Source organism: Rhinatrema bivittatum, unplaced genomic scaffold, assembly GCF_901001135.1.
Source record: "Rhinatrema bivittatum unplaced genomic scaffold, aRhiBiv1.1, whole genome shotgun sequence".
NCBI lineage: Eukaryota > Metazoa > Chordata > Amphibia > Gymnophiona > Rhinatrematidae > Rhinatrema > Rhinatrema bivittatum.
The window spans coordinates 5,506-28,403 of NW_021821378.1; the positions used below are offsets into that span (position 1 = coordinate 5,506).

Sequence of the window (22,898 nt, forward strand, 5' to 3'; positions counted from 1 at the left end):
TTATTAAATTATACTTCAAATCGAGAGACAAAAAACAATAATAAAATATATACAAATAACAGTGCATCAAGAAGGTAAAAAAATAAATAGTTAAAAAAACTAAAATGCAACATGATAAAATCTAATAATAAACATAGTTGTAGCTGGCTAAACCATCTGATTCTGCTGGTTGTGTTCCTTGTAGGCTTTGCAGAAAAGCCATTTTTTTCAGATCTTTTTTAAATGTTTTTTCATTCTGCTGCATTCTAAGGTTGTCAGGTAACATGTATGTGTGCTTGTGCCAGTGTATTTCGTGTGTACATGTGTCAGTATGTGTTTATATGTATACATGTATCAGTGCATGTATGTGTATCTTTGTCAGCGTATCTGTGTGTACATGTGTGTGTGTGTTTGTATATGTACTTGTGTCAGTGTATGTTTCTGTGTATGTGTACATGTGTCAGTGTGTGCATACATATGTCAGTGTGTGCGTACGTATGTCAGTTTGCACGTCAATGTGTGATACACACCCATGCTGCGGGCCATACGCACAAATCCTTTCCGTTTTTTAAGAATGAGGGAAGTGACTCCGGGCTGGCATGTGAGTGACTCCTCAGCCCCTCCAATCACTATCACCACAGCGTTCCCTACCCCCGTTCTGGAGAGAAGGGTAATCGATGGCGCCTCGGGTTTACTGGGCACAAGCCTAGGAAATCAGAACCAAAGACATGAGAAGGAGTGACCCAAGAACTTATCCCTGTCTGATTCAGCCCCACTGCAAGCTATTCAAATGTAATCCTGTTGCTCTTAGGGCAGCATGTCTGTGTGCCGGGCTAATGTCCTTCTCGGACCATGGTACCGCAAGTCCTAGCATAAATACTCTTTTCCACCTGTGGCAGGTTTTCCTCCATCCTCGTGATGCAAAGCTCCCTCCTACCAGCAGGAGGTGCAAGAGAGCAGTGCTCCTTCCCTGCTGCTGCTGCCCTCCCTCTCAGCTTCCATCTGACATCTGAACATGCAGCTCCCCGCGCAATCAGGACATTGACATCAGATGAAACACCACCCTGCTCGTGGGGTGGGGGAGGGAGAGAGAGAAAGCACCACCAATGGAGGAGGGGGATAAAGAGGGAGGGGAAGGCACTGGTGGTTGCAGGAGTGGGGTCTGTGCTGAAACACAGACTGCTTCTACAGGGACCGTGACAGCACAATCAGGAGCCTGGCCTACACTTACGCCTCCTCCTATCCAACTACCCTCATCTCTGCCAGACCATGTGCCTGGCCCAGCCTGCTGGTTTCCCATCAGGCAAAAAGGGACAAGAGCCCTCTCTATGAATCTCTGCAAAAAAAAAAGGGACCCCTTCCCCAAAATAAAATGCTAAAGTGACAGGAAGTAATGAAACAAAATTACATTTAGTGCCCTGAAATAACAGAAAGTCAGAACTACAAGTGCAGGACTCTGGAGAGCCTCAACAATTAAAATCACCGCTCAACAATATATTATCAAGCAGCACCCCCCACAGGCAGGATGCAGGCAGCGCATCCTTGGCAGGAGGGTTAGTGAGAGTAAAGCCAGAGATCAGGCTTGTCCCTCCTTCCCTCTTCCCACAATCCTATCAATGGATAAAGACAGCAGAACCTTGATTGCAGGACTCACCCCCGCTCATCATGTATTCCCTGAGCACGGGTAGGCGGAAGTTCCCAGCCAGCGTGGTGAGGAAGGGCCGGACACCAGGGAACTTCTCGGAAAAGCCTGTGGACTCTGTGATGAAGTTGCAGAAGGCACCGATGCAGAGGATGCCGTGAGGATGGCAGCCAATAATGTAATTACGACTGGGCAGCAGCGGATGAGTCTTCACCAGCTTCAGGTGAAAAAAGAGTAGAAAAGTGAAGAGAAAGAGAGCAATTCATAGCAAGCAGGGAACCCTGTAACACATCCCCTTATTCACTCACCCCCTCCTGTATCTCAGCCCTGTAATAAATCCCTATATCTACTCACCTCCTCCTGTATCTCAGCCCTGTAACACATCCTCCATATCTACTCTCTCCCTCCTGTATCTCAGCCCTGTAATACATCCCCGTATCTGCTCACCTCCTCCTGTATCTCAGCCCTGTAGTACATCCTCATATCTATTCACGGCCTCCTGTATCTCAGCCCTGTAATACATCCTCATATCTAGTCACCCCCTCTGGTATCTCAGCCCTGTAATACATCCTCATATCTAGTCACCCACTCCTGTATCTCAGCCCTGTAATACATCCCCGTATCTGCTCACCTCCTCCTGTATCTCAGCCCTGTAGTACATCCTCATATCTATTCAACGGCCTCCTGTATCTCAGCCCTGTAATACATCCTCATATCTAGTCACCCCCTCTGGTATCTCAGCCCTGTAATACATCCTCCATATCTGCTCTCTCCCTCCTGTATCTAAGCCCTGTAATACATCCCCGTATCTGCTCACCTCCTCCTGTATCTCAGCCCTGTAGTACATCCTCATATCTATTCACGGCCTCCTGTATCTCAGCCCTGTAATACATCCTCATATCTAGTCACCCCCTCTGGTATCTTAGCCCTGTAATACATCCTCATATCTACTCACCTCCTCCTGTATCTCAGCCCTGTAATACATCCTCATATCTATTCACCCCCTCCTGTATCTCAGCCCTATAATACATCCCCATATCTGCTCACCTCCTCCTGTATCTCAGCCCTGTAATACATCTCCATATCTACTCACCTCCTCCTGTATCTCAGCATGCAATACATCCTTATAATCTATTCACCCCCTCCTGTATCTCAACCCTGTAATACATCCTCATATCTAGTCACCCCCTCCTGTATCTCAGCCCTGTAATACATCCCCATATCTACTCACCTCCTCCTGTATCTCAGCCCTGTAATACATCCCCATATCTACTCACCACCTCCTGTATCTCAGCCCTGTAATACATCTCCATATCTACTCACCTCCTCCTATATCTCAGCATGCAATACATCCTTATATCTATTCACCCCCTCCTGAATCTCAGCCCTGTAATACATCCTCATATCTATTCACCCCCTCCTGTATCTCAGCCCTGTAATACAGCCCCATATCTACTCACCCCTCCTGTATCTCAGCCCTGTAACACATCCTCATATTTACTCACCCCCTCCTGTATCTCGGCCCTGTAATAAATCCCCATATCTACTTACTCCCTCCTGTATCTCAGCCTGTAATACATCCTCATATTTACTCACCCCCTCCCATATCTCGGCCCTGTAATAAATCCCCATATCTACTCACCCCCTCCTGTATATCAGCCCTGTAACACATTCCTATAACTACTCACCCCCTGCTGTATCTCAGCCCTGTAATACATCCTTATATCTATTCACCCCCTCCTCCTGTATCTCAGCCCTGTAATACATCCCCATATCTACTCACCCCTCCTGTATCTCAGCCCTGTAACACATCCTCATATTTACTCACCCCCTCCTGTATCTCGGCCCTGTAATAAATCCCCATATCTACTCACCCCCTCCTGTATATCAGCCCTGTAACACATTCCTATAACTATTCACCCCCTGCTGTATCTCAGCCCTGTAATACATCCCCATATCCACTGTCCCCCTCCTGTATCTCAGCCCTGTAACACATCCCCATATCCACTCATCCCCTCCTTTATCTCAGCCAGGTAACACATCCTCATGTTCACTCATCCTCTCCTGTATCTCAGCCAGGTAACACATCCTCATGTTCACTCATCTCCTGTATCTCAGCCCTGTAATACAACCTCATATTCACTCATCTCATGTATCTCAGCCCTGTAACACATCCTCATGTATCTCAGCCCTGTAACACATTCCTATATCCACTGTCTCTCTCCTGGACCTCAGCCCTGTAAGACTTCCCCATATCTACTCTCCCCCACTGGTGTCTCACCCTGTGACACTGCCCCAAATCCATTATCCCATCTCCTGTATCACAGCCCTGAGACACAGCTTCATATCCACTCTCCCCCTCCGGTGTTTCACCCTGTGATAGAGCCATATATCCATTCTCACCCCTCCTATATCTCATCCATTTGACAATCCCCATATCGACTCACCCCCTCCTATATCTCAGCCCTGTGACACATTCCATATGCATTTTCTCCTCTCTTGTATCTCAGCCCTGTGGCACATCCCTAAATCCACTCTCCCCCTTCTGAATCTCAGCTCTGTAACACATCTCCATATCCACTCTCCCCCTCCTGTATCTCAGCCCTGTAACACATCCTCATGTTCACTCATCTCCTGTATCTCAGCCCTGTAACACATCCTCATGTTCACTCATCTCCTGTATCTCAGCCCTGTAGCACATCCACATGTTCACTCATCTCCTGTATCTCAGCCCTGTAACACATCCTCATGTTCACTCATCTCCTGTATCTCAGCCTTGTAACACATCCTCATGTTCACTCATCTCCTGTATCTCAGCCCTGTAGCACATCCTCATGTTCACTCATCTCCTGTATCTCAGCCCTGTAACACATCCTCATGTTCACTCATCTCCTGTATCTCAGCCCTGTAGCACATCCACATGTTCACTCATCTCCTGTATCTCAGCCCTGTAACACATCCTCATGTTCACTCATCTCCTGTATCTCAGCCCTGTAGCACATCCTCATGTTCACTCATCTCCTGTATCTCAGCCCTGTAACACATCCTCATGTTCACTCATCTCCTGTATCTCAGCCCTGTAGCACATCCTCATGTTCACTCATCTCCTGTATCTCAGCCCAGAGACACAGCTTCATATCCACTCTCCCCCTACAGTGTTTCACCCTGTGACAGAGCCATATATTCATTCTCGCTCCTCCTATATCTCATCCCTTTGACAATCCCCATATCGACTCACCCCCTCCTATATCTCAGCCCTGTGACACATTCCATATGCATTTTCTCCTCTCTTGTATCTCAGCCCTGTGGCACATCCCTAAATCCACTCTCCCCCTTCTGAATCTCAGCTCTGTAACACATCTCCATATCCACTCTCCCCCTCCTGTATCTCAGCCCTGTAACACATCCTCATGTTCACTCATCTCCTGTATCTCAGCCCTGTAGCATATCCCCATGTTCACTCATCTCCTGTATCTCAGCCCTGTAGCATATCCCCATGTTCACTCATCTCCTGTATCTCAGCCCTGTAACACATCCTCATGTTCACTCATCTCCTGTATCTCAGCCCTGTAACACATCCCCATGTTCACTCATCTCCTGTATCTCAGCCCTGTAACACATCCTCATGTTCACTCATCTCCTGTATCTCAGCCCTGTAGCACATCCTCATGTTCACTCATCTCCTGTATCTCAGCCCTGTAGCACATGCCCATGTTCACTCATCTCCTGTATCTCAGCCCTGTAACACATCCCCATATCCACTCATCCCCTCCTGAATCTCAGCCAGGTAACACATCCTCATGTTCACTCATCTCCTGTATCTCAGCCCTGTAGCACATCCCCATGTTCACTCATCTCCTGTATCTCAGCCCTGAGACACAGCTTCAAATCCACTCTCCCCCTCCAGTGTTTCACCCTGTGACAGAGCCATATATTCATTCTCGCTCCTCCTATATCTCATCCCTTTGACAATCCCCATATCCATTCTCTCCCCTCCTATATCTCAGCCTTGTGACACAGCTCCCCTTCCACTCACCCTTCCTGTATCTCAACCCTGTGACATAGTCTCATATCCATGCTCCCCCTCCTATATCTCATCCCTTTGACAATCCCTGTATCCACTCACGCCTCTCCTGTATCTAAGCCCTGTGACACAGTGCAATATCCACTCACCCCTCTCCTGTATCTCAGCCCTGTAACACATCCCCATATCCATTTGTGCCCTCTCTGTACTGAGCACATTCCTGCCTGTGAATTTCTGTGTACTAATATAATAAACAACTGCTATTATGATGTATTCACTTTACATTAGGTTATTAGAACATCATATAAATGATGAAAACTCCAACATAAATTTTCACAACAATATTTTCCACAACAATTTTTTTTGTTGTTGTGAAAGGAGACCTCATATACAATACAAGAGAGGTTTTTTTGTAAAGCTCTCTCTCTCAAAAGTGTGGGTTTTTTGTTTTTTTTTTTTAAATACACCACTACTAATTGAGCTGCACAGACTTTTACTGTGTTTGCTTGCTTATAATCATTGGTCTCTTTTTTACAAATATTTTGAGATTTTTTTTTAAGATGGTATTTAAAGCTTTGTTTTGGACAAATCAAATGACACTTATCGTTTCTCTTGTTGAGCAAACACACTCTGAAGGAGCGATACTTCTACCCAGAGCAGTGCTCCTGTCCTGCCCAGAGCGGTACTTCTGCCCGACACGGCTCGTGTTTCTTTTTTGCTTCATCAGGGGCAATATTTTTTTGTATTTCATAAGAGACAATAATTAATTCTTTTAAACTCTATACAATGAAAAAAGCAAAGCATTACCATGCTGCCTCGTAGATAAAGCATTTATCCATTCAAACAAAATACATACGCTCTATATTTGTAGGTGTCATTCTTTAGGAACTTGTCTCAGCATTTCCAACTGTGATCCGACATCTTACTGTTCCCGGGTTTATTTAAACCTCCCACAGGATACTAAATCAGCCAATTAAAAATCTAAACCAGTTACCATGAAAGAACCAATCATAAAAAAGCTCAGGCTTCTGATGTCAGATTAAAGTTAACCAATCCACTGCTTCATTCATGCCAATTGGACTTTGAGAAGTCAAATTGAATATCCACTTCTGCTCACAGTAATTTAACAGAGAATGAAGATCGCCACCTCATTCCGGACATACTATTTGATTTAACACTGTCCATTGTAAATCTTGAAATGTATGTGTATGTTGAACACAATGTTTTACCATCGGGGCTTCCATATTTACTGTATTAATTCGACTTCTGTGTTCCCTCAACCGGACTTTGACTTGTCTAATCATTCGACCTATATAGATGAAAGGACAAGGGCACTGAATCAAATAAACAACATTGATTGATTCACAATTGGTTATAGATCTTTTTTTTGTATAATTTCCTTGTATTAGGATGTTGCCACACAGTTTCTGTAATCGCTTGTGCACACATGTCACATTTACCACAGATGTCATGATGGCCAGACAAAACACCAGAATTTTTTATCCTAGTTTATGCACATACTATTTTATCCTTTATGTTTTTCTTCTTTTATAGGAAAACAAAGGTAAATCTGAAAATATACCGGGATGCAATTGTAGAATGTGCCAATGGCGTCTTATACTGTCTGCTATTAAATGTAATTTATCTGAGTGTTGTAACACACAAACATCTATGGAAATATTTTTTTTAGATTGATATTCCAAAAGGGCCGACCGATGTGAATACTTAGCCCGTTTGTATGCTTTTTAAACTGCAGAATAAGGGTAACCTCTTTCAAAAAATCTAAATTCTAGACTTTGTGCTTGTTTCTTAAATTCCTTGCCTGTAGAACATATTTTACGCAGCCTAAAAAATTGGCTCACTGGGAGACCCTTCTTGAAAGTTGTTGGATGAAGACTATGGTACCTCAACAAATTATTACGTTCAATAGGTTTACAGTAAATTGTAGTGTGTAAAATATTATCACTTTTCTTGATCAAAATGTCCAAACAGGTAATTTGGTGACTACTAAATTCGAAAGTAAATTTGAGATGAGAGTCGATTGTATTTACCCAGATCAAAAAATCTTTCAAGATGTTTTCATCCGCTATCCAAAAGAACAATAAATCGTTTATGTATCTTATCCAGAATGAGATGTGTTTTAAACCATACTGATGTGTAAATACTTTGCCGTTCTAAATGATCCATCACCAGATTAGCTATAGAGGGGGCTGCAGAGGAGCCCATTGCAATGCCAGGGGTCTGCAGATATAATTTCCCTTCAAAACTGAAGTAATTGTGCTTCAAGATTAATTCTGCAATTTGAAGTAAAAATGTTAAATAAGTTAGCTAATGTTGACCATATGACAGAATCTACAGTCAAGGTATCCATGGACGTGGTATCGTTATACACTAACGTAACACAGGAAGTAGCTCTGGAGGTAATTGCTGAAACTTTGAACACACAACAAATGACCAGAATTCTGATTTCATTTTTACTTCAAATTGCAGAATTAATCTTGAAGCACAATTACTTCAGTTTTGAAGGGAAATTATATCTGCAGACCCCTGGCATTGCAATGGGCTCCTCTGCAGCCCCCTCTATAGCTAATCTGGTGATGGATCATTTAGAACGGCAAAGTATTTACACATCAGTATGGTTTAAGTGCAAGGTGATGCATATAGGGAAAAATAACCCATGCTATAATTACACAATGTTGGGTTCCATATTAGGTGCTACAACCCAAGAAAGAGATCTAGGTGTCATAGTGGATAACACATTGAAATCGTCGGTTCAGTGTGCTGCGGCAGTCAAAAAAGCAAACAGAATGTTGGGAATTATTAGAAAAGGAATGGTGAATAAAACGGAAAATGTCATAATGCCTCTGTATCGCTCCATGGTGAGACCGCACCTTGAATACTGTATACAATTCTAGTCGCCGCATCTCAAAAAAGATATAATTGCGATGGAGAAGGTACAGAGAAGGGCTACCAAAATGATAAGGGGAATGGAACAACTCCCCTATGAGGAAAGACTAAAGAGGTTAGGACTTTTCAGCTTGGAGAAGAGACGACTGAGGGGGATATGATAGAGGTGTTTAAAATCATGAGAGGTCTAGAACGGGTAGATGTGAATCGGTTATTTACTCTGTCGGATAGTAGAAAGACTAGGGGGCACTCCATGAAGTTAGCATGGGGCACATTTAAAACTAATCGGAGAAAGTTCTTTTTTACTCAACGCACCATTAAACTCTGGAATTTGTTGCCAGAGAATGTGGTTAGTGCAGTTAGTATAGCTGTGTTTAAAAAAGGATTGGATAAGTTCTTGGAGGAGAAGTCCATTACCTGCTATTAAGTTCACTTAGAGAATAGCCACTGCCATTAGCAATGGTAACATTGATTAGACTTAGTTTTTGGGTACTTGCCAGGTTCTTTTGGCCTGGATTGGCCACTGTTGGAAACAGGATGCTGGGCTTGATGGACCCTTGGTCTGACCCCGTATGGCATTTTCTTATGTTCTTATGGATAAGATACATAAACGATTTATTGTTCTTTTGGATAGCGGATGAAAACATCTTGAAAGATTTTTTGATCTGGGTAAATACAATCGACTCTCATCTCAAATTTACTTTCGAATTTAGTAGTCACCAAATTACCTTTTTGGACATTTTGATCAAAAAAAGTGATAATATTTTACACACTACAATTTACCGTTAACCTATTGAGTGTTAAGGTACCATAGTTTTCATCCAACGGCTTTCAAGAAGGGTCTAATAGTGAGCCAATTTTTTAGGCTGCGTAAAATATGTTCTACAGGCAAGGAATTTAAGAAACAAGCATAAAGTCTAGCATTTAGATTTTTTGAAAGAGGTTACCCATATTCTGCAGTTCAAAACGCATACAAATGGGCTAAGTATTCACATCGGTCGGCCCTTTTGGAATATCAATCTAAAAAAAATATTTCCATAGATGTTTGTGTGTTACAACACTCAGATAAATTACATTTAATAGCAGACAGTATAAGACGCCATTGGCACATTCTACATTTGCATCCCGGTATATTTTCAGATTTACCTTTGTTTTCCTATAAAAGAACTAAAAACATAAAGGATAAAATAGTATGTGCATAAACTAGGCTAAAAAATTCTGGTGTTTTGTCTGGCCATCATGACATCTGTGGTAAATGTGACATGTGTGCACAAGCGATTACAGAAACTGTGTGGCAACATCCTAATACAAGGAAATTATACAAAAAAAAGATCTATAACCAATTGTGAATCAATCAATGTTGTTTATTTGATTCAGTGCCCTTGTCCTTTCATCTATATAGGTTGAACGAGCAGACAAGTCAAAGTCCGGTTGAGGGAACACAGAAGTCGAATTAATACAGTAAACATGGAAGCCCCAATGGTAAAACATTGTGTTCAACATACACATACATTTCAAGATTTACAATGGACAGTGTTAGATCAAATAGTATGTCCGGAATGAGGTGGTGATCTTCATTCTCTGTTAAATTACTGTGAGCAGAAGTGGATATTCAATTTGTCTTCTCAAAGTCCGATTGGCATGAATGAAGCAGTGGATTGGTTAACTTTAATCTGACATCAGAAGCCTGAGCTTTTTTATGATTGGTTCTTTCATGGTAACTGGTTTAGATTTTTGATTGGCTGATTTAGTTTCCTGTGGGAGGTTTAAATAAACCCGGGAAAAGTAAGATGGCGGATCACAGTTGGAAATGTTGAGACAAGTTCCTAAAGAATGACACCTACAAATATGGAGCGTATGTATTTTGTTTGAATGGATAAATGCTTTATCTACGAGGCAGCATGGTAATGCTTTGCTTTTTTCATTGTATAGAGTTTAAAAGAAATAATTATTGCCCCTGACGAAGCAAAAAAGAAACACGAGCCATGTCGGGCAGAAGTACCGCTCTGGGCAGGACAGGAGCACTGCTCTGGGTAGAAGTATCGCTCCTTCAGTGTGCGTTTGCTCAACAAGAGAAATGATAAGTGTCATTTGATTTGTCCAAAAAAAAGCTTTAAATACCATCTTTAAAAAAATCTCAAAATATTTGTAAAAAAGAGACCAGTGATTATAAGCAAGCAAACACAGTAAAAGTCTGTGCAGCTCAATTAGTAGTGGTGTATTTAAAAAAAACACACCATACTTTTGAGAGAGAGAGAGCTATACAAAAAAACCCTCTCTTGTATTGTATATGAGGTCTCCTTTCACAATAACAAAAAAAATTGTTGTGGAAAATATTGTTGTGAAAATTAATGTGGGAGTTTCCATCATTTTATATGATGTTCTAATATCCTAGTGTTATGTGCATTTCTGTGAGCACTTGTGTTACTGTTGTGTGATGCTCATATTTGTGCTGTTAGCTGTAATAATAATAGCGTCAGTATCAGTGTTTCGCCACTTACCTTGATCGGAAAATAATCTCGGAAGTGTTTCCAAACAGACCAGTTCCGTACCCAAGCTGATCGCCGCCCACCTGCAGAGCACAGGGGAGAGTCCTGTCTACTGCTGGGACTTCCACACGGCAGAATGTGACTACCTCAGTTTCTGAGCTACCCTCTATTCTGGCTCTCTCCAAGCTTCCTGGGGTCCAGTGTAGGAAGGCAGGCTGATGTTAGTGCAGGTTTTCCCTCCTGTTTTAGCATGCATTTTTCCACAGTAAGTTAACCCTGATATTTAACAGAGGTTTTGAAGTGTAAGAAAGGTGCACTAAAACAGGAGTAAAAAACTGTGTTAAGGTTAGTGCAGGTGCATGCAATTCCCATATTAAAGAAGGCATTAGCTACTCCCCACCAATGCAGGGAGGTGCGTTAAAGGGCAGACTGCTTTAGGGATTTTTTTCTGAATGCTGGAAGTTTAACTCCGAAGTCACATTTCTGGTTTCCCTGATATTCTATTGCTGTGCCCTGTGTGGTAGTGTCCAGCTTGCTTGTACCAGACTGGGCACAGCAATAGATTGACTTCGTCCACCAGAAATGTGAGCTTACTCCACCTCAGACCCAGGAGTTTCATTTCTAGTTTAAGCTCTCAGGGCAAGCACCAACATCTGAACAGTACCTACTGCACTTGTGTGCATCCTGTTCAGATGTTCAGGAAACACAAGAAAACCTCATAGAGCTTACACTGGGACTTTAACTCCTCGGTCAGAGGTGGAATAAACAACACTATTCTGGTGGCCAATGTTGTCTATTGCTGAGCCTGCTTAGAGCCAGGAAGAAGTTAAATTTCCAGTATAAGCTCACTGGGGATGGCACCTGCAGCCAAACAAAGCGTAAATTCTCTGGGGTGGGCACCCATAGCTGAACTATATGCAACAGCAGTGTGGCACAATGGCCTGGCACGCAAGGTTGCATCCCATCTTGGGCACATTCTGGCATGCAAGGCCTGCCGAGTGCCATGAAAAGATAAGTTCCCACTCTTTTGTAACCCAGTCAGGATGCACAGCGCCAGTCTTAAGTCACATTCCTGCCTACTCCTGGTATAAAGCGCTATTCTGGATGTGAGCAGATTGTTGGCTTAACTCACATTTTTAGCCCCTTTCTTTCGTTTAGCACATTTTGTACTCCTGCTTGATTTGCATCTCATGTGCTTACTGCATCCCATAGTTCCACTGGTTTCTACTGCACATGTTAACCAAAAGCTGCTTTTGATACTTTAGACCACCAGATTCTCATTGCAGGCCTGCAATCAATTGGCATTTCTGATACCGTACTTAGCTGGTTTTCTTCCTTCTTGCTCAACCGTCCTCAACAAGTCAACATCGGTCTTTACAGCTCTGACTGGTACACTATTCCCTCAGGTGTTCCCTAACGGGCGGATTTTAAAAGCCCTGCTCGCGTAAATCCGCCCGGATTTACGCGAGCAGGGCCTTGCGCGCCGGCGCACCTATTTTCCATAGGCCTGCCGGCGCGCGCAGAGCCCCGGGACTTGCATAAGTCCCAGGGTTTTTTGTCGGGGGCGTGGCCGATCGACGCGGCATTTTGGGGGCGGGACGCGGTGTTTCGGGGCGGGCCCGGGGGCGTGGTTTTGGCCCGGGGCGGTCCGGGGGCGTGGCCGCGCCCTCCGTAACCGCACCCGGGTTGCGTCTCGGTGCAACCCGGGGGCAGCCACGGATTTGTCCACGGATTTACGCCTCCCTCCGAGAGGCGTAAATCCGTGGACAAAGGTAGGGGGGTGGTTTAGATAGGGCCGGGGGGGTGAGTTAGGTAGAGGAAGGGAGGGGAAAGTGAGGGGAGGGCGAAAGAGAGTTCCCTCCGAGGCCGCTCCGATTTCGGAGCGGCCTCGGAGGGAATGGAGGCAGGCTGCGCGGCTCGGCGCGCGCCGGCTGCCCAAAATCGGCAGCCTTGCGCGCGCCGATCCTGGATTTTAGCGGCTACGCGCGTATCTACTAAAATCCAGCGTACTTTTGTTTGCAACTGATGCGCCAACAAAAGTACGCGAACGCGCATTTTTAAAAAATCTACCCCTTAGGGTCCTCCCTGTCAGCTATCCTTTTCAATATTTACCTTCTACCACTCTGTCGACTATTGGATGGTCTAGGCATCAATTTTAAAATATACACCAATGACATTCAATTTTTCATTCCATACAACCTCTCCTGGTCCAATACCCTGTCTCTCGTCATTCTTTATCTTAAATCCGTCAATTCTTGGCTTTCTCATAATCGTCTCAAACTCAATGTTTCTAAAATAGAAATTCTGCACTTCTACTATTCCCCAGTCGTCCTACCATCCTCCTTCTCATCTTAACTTTGATAACCACTCCATTGCTATATCCACCAAAGTGCGTAATCTAGGTATTACCCTAGATTCTGAACTCCCTATGGTTCATAACATTTCTTCTGTGGTAAAAAATTCCTTTTATAAACTCCACCTATTAAAACGTTTAAAACCACTGTTATTTCCCAGTGATTTTCGCCTAGTCCTACAAGCCCTGATCCTCACTGGACTTGACTACTGCAATGCCTTATACCTAGGTTTATCAGATTCGGCTTTATATCCACTTCAGTTGGTACAGAACACTGCCACTCGGATTCTCACTGGCTCAAGAATCAGAGATCATATTACTCCTGTTCTTCTTTCTCTACATTGGCTTCCCATCTCACCACATATACATTATAAAACCCTTTCTATCATTCATAACCTTCCTTACAAACCCTCTGCAATTTGGCATTGCTCTTCTCTCTGACTATATCAAGCTTCCAGACAACTACGCTTCATGAACAAATGCTTGCTCGAAGACCCTACTGTCCAGATTGCTAGACTCGACCTCACCAGATGCTGTGCATTTTCTGTAGCTGGTCCCGCCTTATGGAACTCCCTCCCTGACTATCTCAGGCTCCAATCAAACAGAAAAGAATTCAAGAAACACCTAAAGACACACCTATGTACCATCGCTTATAAGCAGCCTCCTGCAGACTAAGTCCCTCCTAGCCTCCTCGTCCCTCATTACATTCCATCCTGACTGCTACGCTGTTCTTATTGTACTTTTTGCTTTATAACTTTTATGCTATTTTATTGTTTTTTTCTGCATTATGATTTTTCTGCTATTTTATTGTTTTTTCCTTTTTTATATTATTTATCTTGGTTTGTGATAAATTATGTATATTTTGCTATGAACCGCTTTGACCTACACCCATTGAGAAAGCGGTATACAAAAATTTATATTAAATAAATAAACACATAAATCTGTTCAAGGCCCTTAGGTCTAGGATGGGACGGAGTCCGCCTGTTTTCTTTGGAATTAGGAAGTACCTGGAAATAACCCGTTCTCTTTGCCCTGGAGGAACAGGCTCAATCGCTCTGGCCGTTAAGAGGGAGGACAGCCCCATTAGTAGTACATCTTGATGCGCTACCAGCTCCCAAAATGGGCTCAGAGGGCAATTTGGCATGGCACCTAATAGGTTTAATCGGTACCCTTGACGGATGATGGAAAGAACCCACTGGTCTGAGGTTATATTGGGCCACTGGTTTGCAAAGAACCGCAGCCTGCCCCTGACCAGAGGATCCATTGCCCCGGGTACATGTAACTGTTCCCTATGACCCAGTCAAAACCCCGTCCCTGGAGCTGACTGAGGTGCCGTTTGCACCTTGGGGGTTCTCTGCTGCCTGGGATGGCTGCTGTTGTCGGGAGTGAGGGGGGCGGAGGATAGTACTTTCTCTGGAGAGAGAAAGATTTCTGCTCCGATCTCGATGACCTCCTAGAAAGGGGGATGGGTATGGAGTGCTGGCAGTGAGTTATTGGAGGGTTTCATGGTGGTTCCAGAGCTGGGCCACTGCATCCCTCACCCTATCTTTGAACAGATTCTCCCCAGTACATGGAACGTCAATGAGTCTTTCCTGTACCTCTGGTCAGAGATATGAGGCCTGCAGCCATGCCATTCTGCCGGCACCTATTTCCCCTAGAGAGACCCTCGATGCCATTTTAAAAACATTCTAAGTCAGTCAGACCTCGTGTTTTCCGCACTCCAGGCCCTTATGCACCAACAACATGAAGGTGTCCTGCTGCTGCTGAGGCATCTGTTCGGCCACCTCCTGCACCTGCATGCATATATCCCACGAGTACTAGCCCATGTAGAGCTGGTAGGAAACTATGTGGGCAATGAGCAATGCTCCCTGAAAAACCATTCTCCCAGGAGAGTCCATCGCTCTGTGATCCTTCCTTGGGGGCATCAAGGAATGGGTCCAAGACCGCTTGGCTCTCTAGAGAGTGGATTCGACTACCATTGACTGGTGAGGAAGCTGTTGCTTATTGAACCCAAGAGCTTTCTGGATGAGGTAAACCCCGTCAGCCTTCTTATTCACGCAAAGCACTGTGATGGGGTGTTCCCACATCCTCAGCAGTAACTCCTTAAAGATGTTGTACACTGGGGCTGCCACGATCTCCTTAAGAGGCTCCACGAACTGGAAGATTTCAAGCATTTTGTGCCTGGCATCCTCCTCTGTCAGTTACTGAAATGGGATGGCCTCCACAATTGCACTCAGAAACCCTGCGAAGGTTAAGTCCTCAGGCGAAGACTTCCTTCGCTCCTCTGGAGAAGAATCTGAAGAGACCCTCAGAGCCATTGGTGGAGGACTCCATGGAGGTCATAGGGACCCTCATCCTCACTGAAATTGGCAGGAGATAGGGCCCTATGCCTTCATCCAGAGGTGCAAGCACTGGCGAAGCTGGATGGAGGGCTGCAGGCCTCGGTATCTCAGCCAGCCTAGGTGGAGCTTCCTCCTCTGAGGAACCAGCCACGACCACCATATTTGCAAGGGGAGGCTACAGTGTCCTGACGGGTACAGACGCCAACCCAGGAACTGATGTCAAATGAGTCGGTAACGCACCAATGGGTGCATGGAGCTTCTCCAACAGCGGTTCCAAGATGGTCAGTGCCAGCTCTGATGCTGTCAGTGCCAAGGGACCAATGCTCCACATCGCCCACTCAAGCTCCTCCTCAAACACTGCTGATGCCAACTGAGAGGAAGGAGGGGTGGACAGATCCTCTTCATAATCGAGAGGAGGATCTGTGACTGGCATCAGGACTGGTGAAGACCATCGCAGACCCCCAGCACCAATGGAGGACTGACATCCCTCATTGTGGGGTCGCTTCTGGGACAACCCAGCATGAGCAGATGCATCCCCATGCCCGGCACCATGCACCGACGGAACACAAGATCATAAGAACATAAGTACATAAGAAATTGCCATGCTGGGTCAGACCAAGGGTCCATCAAACCCAGCATCCTGTTTCCAACAGAGGCCAAAACCAGGCCACAAGAACCTGGCAATTACCCAAACACTAAGAAGATCCCATGATACTGATGCAATTAATAGCAGTGGCTATTCCCTAAGTAAAATTGATTAATAGCCATTAATGGACTTCTCCTCCAAGAACTTATCCAAACCTTTTTTGAACCCAGCTACACTAACTGCACTAAACACATCCTCTGGCAACAAATTCCAGAGCTTTATTGTGCGTTGAGTGAAAAAGAATTTTCTCCGATTAGTCTTAAATGTGTTACTTGCTAACTTCATGGAATGCCCCCTAGTCCTTCTATTATTTGAAAGTGTAAATAACCGAGACACATCTACTCATTCAAGACCTCTCATGACCTTAACGACCTCTATCATATCCCCCCTCAGCCTTCTCTTCTTCAAGCTGAACAGCCTTAACCTCTTCAGCCTTTCCTCATAGGGGAGCTGTTCCATCCCCTTTATCATTTTGGTTGCCCTTCTCTGTACCTTCTCCATCGCAACTATATCTTTTTTGAAATGCGGCGACCAAAATTGTACACAGTATTCAAGGTGCGGTCTCACCATGGAGCGATATAGAGGCATTATGACATTTTCCGTTCTATTAACCATTCCCTTCCTAATAATTCTTAACATTCTATTTGCTTTTTTGACTGCTGCAGCACACTGAGTCTACGATTTTAAAGTTTTATCCACTATGATGCCTAGATCTTTTTCCTGGGTGGTAGCTCCTAATATGGAATCTAACATCGTGTAACTACAGCAAGGGTTATTTTTCCCTATATGCAACACCTTGCACTTGTCCACATTAAATTTCATCTGCCATTTGGATGCCCAATCTTCCAGTCTTGAAAGGTCCTCCTATAATGTATCAGTCTGCTTGTGATTTAACTACTCTGAATAATTTTTTATCATCCGCAAATTTGATAACCTCACTTGTCGTATTCCTGTCCAGATCATTTATTTATATATTGAAAAGCACTGGTCCAAGTACAGATCCCTGAGGCACTCCACTGTTTACCCTTTTCCATTGAGAAAATTGACCATTTAATCCTACTCTCTGTTTCCTGTCTTTTAACCAGTTTGTAATCCACGAAAGGACATCACCTCCTATCCCATGACTTTTTAGTTTTCGTAGAAGCCTCTCATGAGGGACTTTGTCAAACGCCTTCTGAAAATCCAAATACACTACATCTACCGGTTCACCTTTATCCACATGTTTATTAACCCCATCAAAAAAATGAAGCAGATTCGTTAGACAAGACTTGCCTTGGGTAAATCCATGTTGACTGTGTCCCATTAAATCATGTCTTTCTATATGCTCTACGATTTTGATCTTGAGAATAGTTTCCACTATTTTTCCTGGCACTGAAGTCAGGCTCACTGGTCTATAGTTACCTGGATCGCCCCTGGATCCTTTTTTAAATATTGGGGTTACATTGGCCACCCTCCAGTCTTCAGGTACAATGGATGATTTTAATGATAGGTTACAAATTTTAACTAATAGATCAGAAATTTCAGTTTTGAGTTCCTTCAGAACCCTAGGATGCATACCATCTGGTCCAGGTGATTTGCTACTCTTTAGTTTGTCAATCTGGCCTATTATATCTTCCAGGTTCACAGTGATTTCGTTCAGTTCGTCTGACTCATCACCCCTGAAAACTATCTCTGGAACTGGTATCTCCCCAACATTCTCATTAGTAAACACGGAGGCAAAGAATTAATTTAGTCTTTCTGCAATGGCCTTATCTTCCCTAAGAGCCCCTTTAACTGATGATGCTTCTTCGGCTTCCCGCGATATTCAGCCCGGTCTTTCCCTGGTGCTGAGTCTGGTGACAAGGAACCTGACATCCTCAGCCTGGAGGAGCTCAATGATGGCTGGTCTCCGGTGCCCTTACCAGCTAGTAGCACTGACAGAACTGATGGTCCCGCCACTGTCAATGACTCAGTGTCCATTGATGCGGCTCTGTGGTCCTTCAATGTCAATGCCGCCGATGCCTATGGCTCAGTCTTCTCCAACTCAAAGAGGTGCTCCAACCTATTGAGCCAAAGACAACATCTTTTTGAGGGTCATCTGGGCACATCTGCAGCAATCCCAGCCATCATGCAATGCCCCAGGCAGAGGACACATTCATCATGGGAATCCATAATGAACATGGTCCTTCGGCACCGAAGGCAGTGCTTAAATCTAGACGCGGCCATGACGGGAAAAAATAAATGGGAAACAAGATCAAAATTGATGGCAACGGGCTTCAATGGCCAGCGGCATCGAAGCACCACCACCATGGGGAATCAACTGTGAAAGGCAATTTACCAATAAACATAGAAAACCCTTACTAAGAATACTATGGGGAGGACTGAGAGAGACCCAGTGTCAAACATGGCAAAGAAAACTGTGCTTGAAATCTGAAGAAATGGAAAGTTTTCCAAGAGAGGCTAAAAAGCCAATGTGAGCTCACATAAGAACATAAGAACATAAGAAAATGCCATACTGGGTCAGACCAAGGTCCATCAAGCCCAGCATCCTGTTTCCAACAGTGGCCAATCCAGGCCATAAGAACCTGGCAAGTACCCAAAAACTAAGTCTATTCCATGTAACCATTGCTAATGGCAGTGGCTATTCTCTAAGTGAACTTAATAGCAGGTAAAGGACTTCTCCTCCAAGAACTTATCCAATCCTTTTTTAAACACAGCTATACTAACTGCACGAACCACATTCTCTGGCAACAAATTCCAGAGTTTAATTGTGCGTTGAGTAAAAAAGAACTTTCTCCGATTAGTTTTAAATGTGCCCCATGCTAACTTCATGGAGTGTCCCCTAGTCCTTCTACTATCCGAAAGAGTAAATAACCGATTCACATCTACCCGTTCTAGACCTCTCATGATTTTAAAACACCTCTATCATATCCCCCCTCAGTCGTCTCTTCTCCAAGCTGAAAAGTCCTAACCTCTTTAGTCTTTCCTCATAGGGGAGTTGTTCCATTCCCCTTATCATTTTGGTAGCCCTTCTCTGTACCTGCTCCATCGCAATTATATCTTTTTTGAGATGCGGCGACCAGAATTGTACACAGTATTCAAGGTGCGGTCTCACCATGGAGCGATACAGAGGCATTATGACATTTTCCGTTTTATTCACCATTCCTTTTCTAATAATTCCCAACATTCTGTTTGCTTTTTTGACTGCCGCAGCACACTGAACCGACGATTTCAATGTGTTATCCACTATGACACCTAGATCTCTTTCTTGGGTTGTAGCACCTAATATGGAACCCAACATCGTGTAATTATAGCATGGGTTATTTTTCCCTATATGCATCACCTTGCACTTATCCACATTAAATTTCATCTGCCATTTGGATGCCCAATTTCCAGTCTCACAAGGTCTTCCTGCAATTTATCACAATCTGCTTGTGATTTAACTACTCTGCACAATTTTGTGTCATCTGCAAATTTGATTATCTCACTCGTCGTATTTCTTTCCAGATCATTTATAAATATATTGAACAGTAAGGGTCCCAATACAGATCCCTGAGGCACTCCACTGTCCACTCTCTTCCACTGAGAAAATTGCCCATTTAATCCTACTCTCTGTTTCCTGTCTTTTAGCCAGTTTGCAATCCACGAAAGGACATCGCCACCTATCCCATGACTTTTTACTTTTCCTAGAAGCCTCTCATGAGGAACTTTGTCAAACGCCTTCTGAAAATCCAAGTATACTATATCTACCGGTTCACCTTTATCCACATGTTTATTAACTCCTTCAAAAAAGTGAAGCAGATTTGTGAGGCAAGACTTGCCCTGGGTAAAGCCATGCTGACTTTGTTCCATTAAACCATGTCTTTCTATATGTTCTGTGATTTTGATGTTTAGAACACTTTCCACTATTTTTCCTGGCACTGAAGTCAGGCTAACCGGTCTGTAGTTTCCCGGATCGCCCCTGGAGCCCTTTTTAAATATTGGGGTTACATTTGCTATCCTCCAGTCTTCAGGTACAATGGATGATTTTAATGATAAGTTACAAATTTTTACTAATAGGTCTGAAATTTCATTTTTTAGTTCCTTGAGAACTCTGGGGTGTATACCATCCGGTCCAGGTGATTTACTACTCTTCAGTTTGTCAATCAGGCCTACCACATCTTCTAGGTTCACCGTGATTTGATTCAGTCCATCTGAATCATTACCCATGAAAACCTTCTCCATTACGGGTACCTCCCCAACATCCTCTTCAGTAAACACCGAAGCAAAGAAATCATTTAATCTTTCCGCGATGGCCTTATCTTCTCTAAGTGCCCCTTATCTTCTCTAAGTGCACACATCGTGATGCTGCAGCTTCAAGGAAAAAGAGAGACTGAAGAGGGACCCCACATGGATGCGTGGTATAGGGCATGGTGGGCATGCCCAGTGTGGCAAGTCAAAGTTCTAGAAACTTTGACATAAGTTTTCCATGTAGGGGCTCCATCTGGTGTTGTCACCCATACTGCTAGTCCCCGGAGAAACTAACTCTTAACCCAAATAAAACTGAAATTATATGGCTAAGGAGAGACAGCATGATACTCAAACTGCCAACCCTAAATCTAGGAATTACCAATATTACTCCATCAGATGAAGTTCAAGTCTGGAAATTCAAATTGATGAGAACTTCACTATGAAAAATCATATAAGCAAATTAATCAAAACAGGGTACGCCAAATTGAGAATTCTACATTGACTAAAACTTTGTTAACAGTACAAGACTTCCGCACTGTCATGCAAACATTTATATTCTCAAACTTGGACTACTACAACTCCTTTTTACTAGGCCTCCACGCAAGTCCAGTGAAACCGTTAGTTACTTCAAAATGCATCAGCAAGACTCCTTCTAGGGACAAGAAAATTTGAACACATCACCCCCTCACTGATAGCCTTGCACTGGCTTCCTGTTCAGTTTAGAATCCATAATAAAGTGTTGTCACTAATATTCAACATAATCAACAATATTGACCCATGCCTATTAGGGGTGACACTACAACTCTATACACCACAGAGAGACCTAAGAACACAAACAAAGGTCTCCTAAGGGTACCCTCCAATCGCAGCACACATCTAACGCTAATAAGAGACCGAATGTTTGCAACAGGAACTCACTTCCAGAGTCGTTACGTCAGATAACAGAAAAAAAGAACTTCAAGTGTGAACTGAAAACATGGCTCCATAGAAAGGCTTACGATCTAACGCAAACAACTATAATGCTGATAATTGCATTCACAAGACATGAGACAATGCTAGTCGAACAATTAATAGATAATGAATGAGATTAAAGTATTACAAGTATAACTGGAATCTATTTTCATTGTTATGTAGACCTAGAATGAATTAATATGAACGAAATTAGATAGGAACTACTATGATAGCCATGATGATGTATAATTATGAACTAAAATATGTATTCTCTATGGTATTGAATTCAAAGAGTGAACATTAATTCAAAGCATATGATCATTGACCATGAATATGAACCCTAATAATGTAAACCGTTGTGATCTTCTTTTGAAATGATTGGTATATAAAATGCCTAAATAAAATAAATAAATACATTCATTTAATTTATTCTGCTCAGTACCTTCTGCATTACAGAGTATGATTAGAAGAGTACCTGCCCTTACCCTGCTCAGTACTTTCTGTATTACAGAATATCATTTTGAAGATACTCACCCTGATCAAAGAGTTCTTCTTACCTTGCTCAGGTGTGTTCCAATCTAGGAGGATCCAGGTCAGGTAAAGAGCAGAAACCGGCCAGAAAATAGTGAAACACAAATAGATGAGGATCAGGAGAAAGACAATCCCTGAGAAAAGGAAAAATATCCCCTCCATCAATATACCGAGGCTTTCAGTGAATATATTGCCATACCAAGTGCTCTCAATGTACAAACAATGTATTCTAACTTCTCGGTGTACATACATAAGAACATGCCATACTGGGTCAGACCAAGGGTCCATCAAGCCCAGCATCCTGTTTCCAACAGTGGCCAATCCAGGCCATAAGAACCTGGCAAGTACCCAAAAACTAAATCTATTCCATGTTACCGTTGCTAGTAATAGCAGTGGCTAATTTCTAAGTCAACTTAATTAATAGCAGGTATTGGACTTCTCCTCCAAGAACTTATCCAATCCTTTTTTAAACACAGCTAAACTAACTGCACTAACCAATCCCCTGGCAACAAATTCCAGAATTTAATTGTGCACTGAGTGAAAAAGAACTTTCTCTGATTAGTTTTAAAAAATGTACCACATGCTAACTTCATGGAGTGCCCCCTAATCTTTCTATTGTCCGAAAGAATAAATAACCGATTCAAATCTACCCGTTCTAGACCTCTCATGATTTTAAACACCTCTATCATATCCCCCCTCAGCCGTCTCTTCTCCAAGCTGAAAAGTCCTAACCTCTTTAGTCTTTCCTCATAGGGGAGCTGTTCCATTCCACTTATCATTTTGGTAGCCCTTCTCTGTACCTTCTCCATCGCAATTATATCTTTT

General features: G+C 43.4%; 1 protein-coding gene across 1 annotated transcript in view; it reads right to left on the reverse strand.

Annotated features, from left to right (window-relative positions):
* Positions 1–509: 509 nt before the first annotated feature.
* The window catches only part of LOC115082636 (diacylglycerol O-acyltransferase 2-like), a gene marked incomplete at its 3' end in the record, with an annotated part of 49,457 nt that continues 27,068 nt past the window's right edge, over positions 510–22,898 (reverse strand). The window contains 5 exon segments of the mRNA XM_029586842.1: positions 510–648; positions 651–685; positions 1,634–1,838; positions 11,054–11,124; positions 22,100–22,207. Coding sequence (XP_029442702.1) covers positions 510–648; positions 651–685; positions 1,634–1,838; positions 11,054–11,124; positions 22,100–22,207 — 558 coding nt within the window.